The following is a 12,859-nucleotide window of genomic DNA, read 5'->3' as shown; positions in this document are numbered from 1 at the left end:
TGTTTTTGGGTTTTTTGGGGGGTTTTTTTCACTGTCTCTGGCTCATGTCTTACACATTCTTACCACACTCAGTACTGTTCCAACATTTCTCTGCATTCTCAATTTTTCCTCCCTCCCTCTTTCTCTCTCTCCACATTTGACCATAACGACACAGACAACGTCTCCATAATCTGCCATTTTCACCATAACAACACAGGGACTGTCTCCTAATTCTATTTATTTTGTCATGGCAAAGACAGGGAATGTCCTCTGAATCTGTAGAGTTTACCATGACAACACAGAAAACGTCAACTGGATTCTGTGCAGTTAACCGATTCTGTCCTATTTACCATGACAGCATGGGAAATATCTCATGATTCTGTCCTTTTTACAATGACAGCGGATGAAATGTCACCTGATTCTGTCCAGTTTACCGTGACAACACAGGAAATGTCACCTGATTCTGTCCAGTTTACCATGACAACACAGGAAATGTATCCTAATTTGTCCATGTCACCACGACAACATAGATGATGTCTCCTAATTCTGTCCAGTTTACCATGACAACACAGGAAATGTCACCTGATTCTAGTTATTTTACCATGACAACACAGGAAATGTACCCTAATTTGTCCATGTCACCAAGACAACACAGATGATGTCTCTTAATTCTGGCCATTTTACCATGACAACACAGGAAATGTATCTTAATTTGTCCATGTCACCAAGACAACACAGATGATGTCATGACAACATGAAATGTATCCTAATTTGTCCATGTCACCAAGACAACACAGATAATGTCTCCTAATTCTGGCCATTTTACCATGACAACACAGGAAATGTATCCTAATTTGTCCATGTCACCAAGACAACACATGTGATGTCTCCTAATTCTGGCCATTTTACCATGACAACACAGGAAATGTATCCTAATTTGTCCATGTCACCAAGACAACACATGTGATGTCTCCTAATTCTGGCCATTTTACCATGACAACACAGGAAATGTATCCTAATTTGTCCATGTCACCAAGACAACATAGATGATGTCTCCTAATTCTGTACAGTTTACCATGACAACACAGGAAATGTCACCTGATTCTAGTTATTTTACCATGACAACACAGGAAATGTATCCTAATTTGTCCATGTCACCAAGACAACACAGATGATGTCTCTTAATTCTGGCCATTTTACCATGACAACACAGGAAATGTATCCTAATTTGTCCATGTCACCAAGACAACACAGATGATGTCTCCTAATTCTGGCCATTTTACCATGACAACACAGGAAATATATCCTAATTTGTCCATGTCACCAAGACAACACAGATGATGTCTCCTAATTCTGGCCATTTTACCATGACAACACAGGAAAAGTGGCACTCTCTCTCGCCATCCATCCATCCATCCACCACAGCTGTCGTTGGATCTTCAACTTGCACAAATCATGCAGCAAAGAACAGTGAAAACAGGAGAGTAAGACAACTCATAAGATTTCTTTTCTGTTGTTCCAACTGTGAACGTTCATAATTAAGTTCAATGTCAGAAATTATAAGACATAACAAATGTGTAAAGCACAGCATTAACACTGAAGTTCATTGAACAGGGGAAAGAATTTGAATGCATCATGTCATTCATATTCAGTTCGAAAAAGTGACAGGAGGGAACTTAAAAATATATACCACCAACAGTTGAAGAGTGTACTATTGTAGTGGACAGTAGAAATGAAAATGCGTAATGGGGAAAATGAAAGAAAAGAATACCACATTATTCACACTGTGTCAGGGGGAAAAAGATTAAGGAAGGTGGAAAACAGATACAGGGAAAAGACAGGGGAAAGAATGTAAATAATGTAAATACCATCAACGAACCACCAAACATGCTTCTGTAGTACTCTCAGAGATATCTTCTCTCTTTTTTTTTTTTTTTTTTTTTTTTTTTGCCCCTTCTCCATTGAACAGGAATTGGAAAGAGAAGACTATTACTGCAACATACTCCACCCAGCAGCTGTACGTTGGTGGCAGTGCTGAACACTCGACAAAACCCATTCATTCATTCATTCATTCATTCATTCATTCATTCATTTGTTGTTGCTTATTCATCAGTCGATGATACATGCTCATATCAGGGCTGAAAGCAATGTCAATATACATTCTGTTAAACACAAAGAAGAAACACGCACGCACGCATGCAGGCACATGCGCGCGCGCGCACACACACACACACACACACACCTGGAAAAGAAGTACATTCATATTAATGCACATAAATCTTGGATATACCTCTGATATTGACCATTTTGTCAATTATACATTATGTACAAAATCATATAGGCATGCGGGAAAAAAAAAGGGATTTTTTTTTTTTAAAGCCAGTTGGCAACTCACATATCCCAGACACAAAAAAAAGAACACAACAAAGTTGGAATGCCCAATCAGGAAGTTCAGAAAATGACCAAAACTAGTCAAGGCTTTCATTGAGTGAATACATCGGCCAGCAAGGCAGAAGATAAGAAAGGACGAGAAGAGAGACAGAAAAGAAGAAAGACAGAAAGAAAGAGAGAGTGAAAGAAATGAAGAACTTTTAGGGGACACTGTCTATAACTTGAACAATGACGGGACAATGCCATTGAAACCATGCTGATAACGGGGAAGCATAAAGACATGACAGTGTTACTTATCGTCCATCCGTTTGCACAGGGCCATATCAGGACTGCCAAACTAAATAAAAACTCAACCACATATACATTAAACTCTGGAATAAACAAAAAAAACCCAAAACACCCAGCTAGGCTGTGCTGAGGACGTCAGCCCTTCCGCATAATCATTCCCAGATTTTTTTTCAAGTCAAACAAAAACACATGAAATATTCCACATCATAGTCAAATAACACTGCAGAATGGACAGCTAGTACCCCATCCAAGCATTTGCAGTATCACCACCTAATTGCCAGAGCAAAACAGCATAGATAGCACACCATAGACTGCAGAAAAGAGAGAAAAAAAGTTTCATGGCTTGGAAAAAAAAAACATGAAAGGGGGAATGGACTGGTGAAGGCAGAAAAAGCTGACTATAGTGAAAGAAGAAGAAAAAGCAGAAAGAAAGACCGCAACAGAGATGAAGAACATTTTCTAGCACAGAATTCCCAGAGGGTGGGGATGCTATTTATACTGAAAGGCTCCCCCATCATCCACAGAGGGGGTGGGTGCAAGTGGAGGTGAGGGTGGGGGTTGGGGGGTTGGGGGTGGGGGAACAGCAGAAAGAAAACAAAACAACCCAGCACAGTACAGGAAGCAGTTGACTTCAAAATAAAGGACGACCTGCCTTGTGATATGAATTCACTCCCTGAATCATTCACTCACTCTTGTCTCTCCCTTCCCTTCAGCTCTTCACAAAGTGTGTGGCTGACCGAGCACACGTTCACGTTAAAGGCGCTCTCTAAAGTCTTATTGCTTTGGTTCGAAAAGATAACTTCACACGGCTGTCATATCCCTGCTGCCAGTGGGCACATTTGGATTCTTTAAATTCACTGACTATTATACATCCTTCTTTGTAACATCAGTGAACAGAATGTCGGCACCAGCTATACAGAAGCAGTACATCATCAAGTTTATAGCGAGAAAAAAAAACCAAAACATCCATAAACATTATTTTGTATGGTCCATGTATACATAACATACACCAATTGTGGATTGACATTGTGGTTTTCGTTAATATGTCAACTTCAGGAAGCACAATGAAAAGAGGGTCAAAACAGACTGAGAAAGGCATTGGTAACATTGTTGGACACTGCACTAATTGGTAACATTGTTGGACACACTAATTGCTAACATTGTTGGACACTGCACTAATTGGTAACACTGTTGGACACTGCACTAATTGGTAACATTGTTGGACACTGCACTAATTGGTAACATTGTTGGACACTGCACTAATTGGTAACATTGTTGGACACTGCACTAATTGGTAACACTGTTGGACACTGCACTAATTGGTAACATTGTTGGACACTGCACTAATTGGTAACACTGTTGGACACTGCACTAATCACACCGAATACTTTTCTTCCTTTACTTTACCGCATATATGCATGTCTCTTCATAAGGAAAAAAACAACAACACCTACGATTAATAAATGCTACGGTATAAAACATCACACAGCTGACATGTTCATAAAATGTTTCTCTTTGATCGTATAACTGGCCATTAAATAAAAGAAACAAACCCCAAGCAACTTTATGCTGAATTGTTTCCAATACAAAGAGCATGTTTTATGTCTCCATTCAAACAGTCCTGCATTCATGCAACTACCTCTAAATCAGATTATATCAATTACCAATGTAAGTAAACAAACCATGATCGCAGTATGAGGACTGGAAAAGAGCAAAAATTTTTTTCTTCTTTTTTTTTTTTCTTTTTTTGCTGCCCCATCATCTGCGCCGTTTCAGTGGCATTGCTCCCACGCCGCTCATTTAGATTCCCCCATACACGGCCACACCCGGGTTCGTCCTTCGCAGTTCCAGCGTCGGCAGTCCACAGGGAACCATCGATGTTAGGTCGCCTGGAGGCCACACACCAGAGGAGACCCTGCACTGCTGCTGAGTCACTTCGGTGGTGTTCAGTGGTGCCTGTTCTGTTTTAACGTACTTAGGACACCACCTACTAAGCCCCCTACTAACGACAATAATGGCTTAGTCGCGGAGCCAGACTGAGTGAGCGTCTCTCCCAGAGTGGAGACCGCCACCACGTCCCTCAAACAACAGCCCCCCCATGAATCTGCCGACACTGACAACATTGACAGGACTCACCCCAGGCACGAGAGTGGAGGGGTATCGAAAATGAGGTCGCCATGCGAGCAGGGCATGAAAGGCCACAGACTTTGAGACTGTTTTGTTTATATTGATGACGATGAAGAAGGAGGATGACGATGATGATGACGATGTTGCTATGGAGGTCCATTTTGGTTTGGGACTGCGTGACAAGGCTGTACTCTACGCTTCCTGTCATAATGATATCCCGGCGTTAACCAGGCCCGAGAGATACAGACACTTGCAGTGTTGGTCAGGTAATTAGAGCAACACACCCAAAGACGCATCCTTGAAGTGGATGACACTCGGCTGTGTGGTCCCAGTCTCCCCATTTAAGCCCACAGCACACTCAACTCTGGGTAGGAGCCGGCCACGGGCCGAAAAACCCACCTCCGCTGGGATTCGAACCCGCGTCCTCCCAGCCGTCAGTCCGCGACGCTAACCACTTCGCCACGGCGGCTGGTAAGAGCAAAAATATTCTTCTCTTTCTACGCCAACACTTCACACAAAAGACTTCTCAAAACCATTAACCATGCTGCACTGCCATGGTGCTTCCTGAAAAAAAACTTGTCTTCTCTTAATATGCATGGTCTTGGTGTTTTCCACATGCCCAATCAGGACACGACAAAACAAACACTACACAAAGTAGAGTGTGATGGACTGGTGGTAACGCATCTGCCTGAGAAGCGAGAGTATCTGAGTGCACAGGATCAAATCCTTCTTCTTCTTCTTCTTCTGCATTCATGGGCTGCAACTCCCATGTTCACTCAAATATACGCGAGTGGGCTTTTACGTGTATGACCGTTTTTAACCTGCCATATAGGCAGCCATACTCCGCTTTCGGGGGTGTGCATGCTGGGTATGTTCTTGTTTCCATAACCCACCGAACGCTGACATGGATTACAGGATTTTTAACATGCGTATTTGATCTTCTGCTTGCGTATACACACAAAGGGGGTTCAGGCACTGGCAGGTCTGTACATATGTTGACCTTGGCGATTGTAAAAATCTCCACCCTTTACCCACCAGGTGCCGTCACCGTGATTCGAACCCGGGACCCTCAGATTGAAAGTCCAACCTTTAACCATTCGGCTACTGCGCCCATCAGGGATCAAATCCCACACTCAGCAATTTTTTCTCCCCCTCCACTGGACAGTAAGTATAGTAGTCTGGACCCTAGTCATTCAGATAAGATGATAAACCAGGGCTATGTATGTAGCATGCACTTAATGCACGTAAAAGAACCCACAGCAAAATTCTGTAGAAAAATTCATTTTGACAGGAAAACAAATACATTTGCAGGCAGAAAAAAAAGGGGGGTGGGGGGTCGGGGGAGAAAAGAAATGGTGACACAGCACTGTGCCACCGGGGAAAGCAGCCTGAATTTCTCACAGAGAAATCTGCTGTGATGAAGAGTGACACAATATAACACAATACAAAAATGACACAGCAGCAGTGCACAGTATTCAGGAGAGGGTGACCTCATGGAAACCCCGTGTTGTCAGTTTTCTGTACAATCTGCTGCTTGGGATGTGGACCATGTTGGGGATCTGAATGTCAACGCATGCATGCCTACCCCTGAAAACCTACCATCGGGAACAGGTGATGTACTAAATAATCAGCAACAAACTGCAATTTTTTTTTTTTTTAAGAATGTTTCAGAACGCATTCCATTCTTACCAGCGTGATGCTTTTCTGTCCTTGCAGTGAACATGAGCACCATTCAGAGCATTCTTTTCTTTTTTTTTTTTTTGCTTGCCATGGTAAGGTTCACTCTCTTTCTTCATCACAAGTCTTGCTTGTGACAGCCAGCCATCTTCCCAGCTGAGCGCGCTTCACTTCTCTGTGGCTCTTCTGTAGCTATTTATAAACTTATGTGCATGTGCACACTGTTTTCAAGTTTGTCCACCTGTGAAGAAAGGGTGTCCCCAACCCAACTCCTCCCATACATTACACTGACATGTGTTTTTTTTTGTTTTTGTTTTTTTTACATTTTCCCATAACAAGCATGGCTAATCCGGAATGGTACGCATGTCTGTGGTTATCACAAAAAAGTCAGACTGAGCCGCATGGGAGCACTACCATTGGAGAGGCATAATTATGAGGCATGGTGCATGCGCGCGCACACACACACACACACAAATCTTCGGTTTTTGAGTATTAATAGTCATAGTATACACAAGAGTCCAAGTATCCAGTCACTTCGTTTTTTTTTCCATCCTCTCATTCTCTCTTTTTCTCTCCATTCCTTAACATCCAATCTGAAAGAGAAAAAGAAAGAGAGAGAAAAAAACAAAACAAAAAGAAAAAAAAATCCGCTTTCAGAATTGAGTCAAATCATATACATTTGAGTTACACACTACACATCCATCCATTTTGCAGCCAGCTCACAGGGAATGGGGGAGGAGGAGGAGGGTGACAGGCGGGGGGGGGGGGGGGGGGGGTAAAGGGTAGGGTAGTACATGACATGCTGATCAATTTGCAAAAAAAAACCACACACAAAAAAACCCAAAAAAAACCCCACACTTATCTAAGGCAGCTCCAGACACTGATGTTGTGGCGTTGAAGTGTGTATGACTGCATGATGGTGTCAGGTTTGGTTTATTGTTGCTTTTTTTTTCTTCTTTTCTTTTGATAACAGCAGTTGATTGCAGCATTTTCTACTGCAGTGGAAACACAATCACAAATTTGACAATAATATGGCATGTCAGGGATTCGATGTTCATGAAAAAAAAACAACAACAGAAAATCATCAACACACTGCTGAGTACTGGGGGACATTGAGATGTGGGATGCACCACTCACGAACACTCTAAACACACACATTCTCACACACTGACATACACACCCACACACAGATTCTCTCTCTCGTTTACACACACAGATGCACGCTTACACACACACCCATGCACTATCTCTCTCTCTCTCTCTCTCACACACACACACACACACACACTCACTCACTCACTCAAACACACACGAATTCACCAAAGACTGATGACAAAGGTTCAGACAATTTCAACATGAAAACATGAGATGTCATGTCCACGACAAAGTTAAACTTGCAAAATATGATACTTTCGAGATGACAGAATGGAAGCATTCCAAGGCTTTGTGTGACAAACAGTATAAATATCTGACAAAACAAAGGTTGTGAATAAAATTACACCTCAAAGTAAATGGGCAACTCCAATATGGGTTTACTATTATTCAGCGTCACACATGCAAAACAGCTCATCAAATACATTTGATGGAACACAGAATCTCAAAAACAAAAAAAAAAAACACAAAACAACAAGAATACATGGGGTCTTTCAATAACACTTTTTGTGGCTTAGTTTATGCTATCAACAGGTCCATTTCATGATGAAAACTGAAAACAGAATGAAGTGATATTCCTAAACACCATATGATTACAATGCAGCATAATCGAAAATGTTCATCCTACTTCTGGCCAAACACACACACACACATATATATGCACAGATACATGAGCATTTACACACATAGTTTCACCATTTGGGAATGCTACAGCACCACACACATACTTACAGAGTGATTAACGCACACGCGTGTGCACGCACGCTCGCACACACGCACACACACACACACAATTACATGTATGTACACACTTCCAGCTTTGACACAGGCCCCTAAGTATGCTGAAAATGATTGCTGGACTGAATATGAAAATATGCAAATAAGGTAAAATATTATCCAGATAAACAAATTCTGTAACCAACATATCATATGTTGTACACTTCTGCAAGGATGAGAATGACACAGTTGTGAAAGAAGGTTATATTCCATAATAAAACCAATACTGGTTCGATTTCTTTCTCTGTCCTTGTGGGCTGCAACTCCTACATTCATTCCGTACGCATCATGGGGCTTTTATGTGCATGACCACTTTTTAACCTAACAATAAGACAACCATACTCTGTTTTCGGAAGTGGGGGGTGCATGTTGGCTGTATGTTCTTGTTTCTATAATCCAACGAACGCTGACATGAACTATGGAATCTATAACGTCTGCATCTGAACTTCTGTATGTGTGTACAGACAAAAGGGTTCAGGCACCAGCAGACCTGCACATCTGTTGTCGACCTGAGAGATCTGAAAACACTCAACCCTTAACTCTCTCCATACGAACGGCGAAAGAGAAGACGTTAACAGCGTTTCACCCCAATTACCATCATCAAAATATTGCAAGTGGAAGGCTCTCATACTGAAGAGGTGAATATTGACAAAGAATACCACAATTCTGACGACGGAAGCTAAAGGTTGGGTCATTGAGACACCCACTGGACATTCGAGGGGTCTGTGTAGAGGAGAAGAGAGGACTGGCCGTACTGAGTGAGTTAACCCACCAGACCAGCCTTGACCAGGATTTAAACTCTGGACCCTCAGATTGAACACCCCATGTTTTAACCACTTGGCTGCTGCACCTGTCAAACCAGCACTGGTGAACAATAACTGCTTCCTCTATTGGGCACGGCATTCTACCTAGAACAAGTGTGTAATACATAAATCCTTCATTCCAGACTCATCCTACTTGTGTACTTTAACTTAAATTCAGTTATCCTGAAAATCCAAACCGTCAACTTAAAAAAAAAGGAAAAAAGTTTTGCAAATAATACATTACTGTTTCCGTTTCAGGTCTCATGAAATTCTAACTAGATTCTGAATCAAAACTACAACCCATCAACTGTCCAAACCATAAAAATTAAATATAACAAGAGGCAAAGCCCTCATGACTCACTTGTGCTTTGCACTTTATCCAGTAAAGGACTCAAAAGGAGAGAAAAAAAAAGAGATTAAGAATTTGTTAAAAAGTGTTCTATATTAAATATGGAGGGGAAAAAAAAATGTATGTATGTATGTATGCATATAAAATAGGCTTGGGAGAAAAAAAGAAGAAGAAAAAAGGCATGCAAGCAGGATCGAACCCAGGCATGTTCAGTTCCGAAGCAAGCAGACTCATCGCCACTGCTGCGGCGCATCTGACGTCATTTCACTGAATTTAATACTTAAGGCAATGTTGACGTTTTCTCTTTGTGCGATAAATAGATGTGATTGTACTGGACGTAATAGCGCCCTTCAAATCATGTTTTTTGTGTGTTTTATTTCAGCTCGGGTATTCTGTTATTTTGGTGGTAAAGGAGAAGTTGCCATCGCTTCACAGCACATCGCAACACTTGGTAGACCTCTAGATCTGCACAAACCAGTCAACAACGAGCTGCCGAGTAAACAATCGCTTCAATTTTTCTTTTATGTTCATTCCAGTTAATTCAGTGTCCACTTTAGGATAATGATATAGAGTAAACACATCGATGGTGTAGTTACTTTCACTGTATGTGTTCTGTCCAGAATCTGTATTTCTTTCCTTTTAATTGTGAGCAAGAAAAATGAGGTCATGTCTTCTCACCAAACACGACCTACCTTCCAGCAAGTCAGTGGGAAGCGGTTTTTAGAATTTTCGGATTTCAGAATGCACCTTCATGAAATGAAACTGTTAATGATACCAAAACACTGTTTAATTAGGGAGACTTTCAACCTATAACTGGTATGACCGTGAAGATTTTTTTTCATACTATGTTTAAGCCAAATTTGGTATTGGCAGACAAAGTATTTCCAGAGAAAATGGCAATGTTAAAGTTTACCACGAACACACAGACATACATACATACACACCCACACCCACACCCAACTGAACACCGGGTTAAAACATAGACTCACTTTGTTTACACAAGTGAGCCAAAAATGAAGTCTCTGCCAAAAACAAACAAACAAATAAACAAAAAAAACAACAAAAAACAACAACACTATAAGCTCCTCATCTCTGCTATGTCTAGGACAAAGACAACAACCAGTATTTTATCCTCAAACACAGGTGAACCCATCCCACACAACCCTCACCCCGCCCCCACCCCTCCAGAAAACACAATCTCATAAAATGTTCCGACACTACTGTCTGCCAGACCACACACTAGGTACTGTGAGTTTCTGCACACACATGTATAAACTAATATACAGGCTGGGTCATTCCCAGTGGAATAGGGAATCCCCTCCTGAAGACGGCATCTCCTGCAAATGGCTGGAACTGCCTGTCATCATTTCCCCACCTACACATCACTGGTGGCAAAAAAGGATTTTACAATAAATTAATAATCATGCAAAACATTCTCTGGCCAAATTCACCTCACTGGGACAACCATTGCAATGACTGCAAGAGTTTTAAAGAATTTACAACCCTCAATTTACAATAATCACAGTGTCCCCACAATCTGTTGGGTTTTTGGGTTGGGTTTTGTGTGTGTGTGTGTGTGTGTGTGTGTGTGTGTGTGTGTGTGTGTGTGTGTGTAAGTTGTTGTTTTTTCCATATGTGGAGAGCTCCTTCTTCAAAGAAGCGAGCAAGTTTTGCTTCTGACTTTGGGACAGTCCCCCTCCCCCCCAACCCCGCCCCCATGTACTGTGAGTACCTGGCAAAATTTCTTGAAATTTTCAATCCACACCAACTCACAACCTCTTGTTGTACACGACATGTGTGTGCATCACAGACTGAAATGGTGACTGGAACAGCACTTTCCATGTAAAGCTCCACAAAAAGACATAGAGGGGGGCACGGGAAAGGAGACACAGTGTCTGAAGTGAAGTCTTTCCCGCCCAACCTTCCACCCCTACCCCTCCCCAAAAACACACACACACACCACCCCTCCCCCAAGTTGTGAAACAAGTCCACAACACTGGGTGGATGATTGTGGAAAGCAAGGGAAAGGAAGAGTCTCTCTCTCTCTCTCTCTCTCTCTCTCTCTGCATGTGATACAACACTAGCCCAAGGACACACACACACTGGATGGGGGTGGGGACGGAGGCAGCGAAGGATAACTGAATCACACAGCTGATGGTCTTCCTGGCGTGTCACCGTCAGCTGAGGGGAGATAAGCCTCTCTCCATGCTCCCCTGGTCACTGCTGGAGTTCTCAAAACAATGCCAGTGCCACATCCCCCCACCCACCAAAAGGAAAGACACACACACACACATGGTACGGAGGCAGAGGCAGAGGCAGAGGCGAAGGGCTCACACATCACACAACCTCTTCTTCCTGGCCTGTGACCGTCAGCCGAGGGGAGATAAGCCTCTCCACGCTCCCGCCAGCCACTGAGGGAGTAGTCAAAACAAAGCCAGTACCCCCCACACCCTCCTCATCCCCCTCCCCACCCCTCCACACAAACATGGTACGGAGGCAGAGGTGCAAAGGCTCACACAAATCACATGGCCTCCTCTTCCAGGTGCGTGACCATCAGCTGAGGGGAGATAAGCCTCTCCAAACTTCCCCCAGCCACTGCGGGAATGGTTGAAACAATGCCAGTACCCCCAATCATCCCCGTCCACACACACACACACACATACGCACACATCATGGAGGCAGAGGTGGAGGCGAAAAGGGTTCACACACATCACACAGCCTCCTCCTCCTGCCGCGTCACCGTCAGCTGAGGGGAGATAAGCCTCTCCACGCTCCCCCGGCCGCTGCTGGAGTGGTCGGTGCTGCTGTAGCCGCTGGACTTGTCCACCAGGCTGATCTGCTCCAGGTGCTCCGGCCTCACCGCGCTGCCCACAGCAGACAGCGGGGGCTTGCGGCGCTTGGAGGAGGAGGTGGGGGCAGGGGCTGAGGAGGAGGAGGAGGTAGGGGGGGCGTGGTGGGGCAAGGTCTCCGGGCCACTGGCGCCTTTACGTATCCTCACTTCCGTGTCGATGGCGGCGGGAAGGGGGGGTTCCATGTTGGCCAGGCGCCTCTTCTTGTCGCTCTTGATCCTGTCACGCACACACAGACACACACAAGCGCGTCATTATTGATACTGGCATAGTGCCTGTCTTAGATCAGAGACCAATAAATCATTACAGACACTGATGTAAGGCCTATCTTTGACCTAGGTCAGAGACCAATAATTCTTACTGATACTGATATAGCCCCTGTCTTAGGTCAGAGACCAACATATTCTTGTTAATACTGATATAACACCTATCTTAGGTCACAGACCAACACATTCTTACTGATACTG

General features: G+C 43.3%; 1 protein-coding gene across 1 annotated transcript in view; it reads right to left on the bottom strand.

Moving 5' to 3' along the window:
* Positions 1–730: 730 nt before the first annotated feature.
* The window catches only part of LOC143296897 (protein C1orf43 homolog), a 21,123-nt gene continuing 8,994 nt past the window's right edge, over positions 731–12,859 (bottom strand). The window contains exon 8 of the mRNA XM_076608889.1: positions 731–12,611. Within this exon, the coding sequence (XP_076465004.1) occupies positions 12,254–12,611 (358 nt within the window). The 3' untranslated portion in view covers positions 731–12,253. The remainder of the gene's footprint in view (positions 12,612–12,859) is intronic.

The sequence above is a fragment of the Babylonia areolata genome, chromosome 22 (genome assembly GCF_041734735.1).
Source record: "Babylonia areolata isolate BAREFJ2019XMU chromosome 22, ASM4173473v1, whole genome shotgun sequence".
Taxonomy (NCBI): domain Eukaryota; kingdom Metazoa; phylum Mollusca; class Gastropoda; order Neogastropoda; family Buccinidae; genus Babylonia; species Babylonia areolata.
The sequence above is the reverse complement of the archived record's forward strand: the minus strand, read 5'-3'. Positions and strand labels throughout refer to the sequence as shown.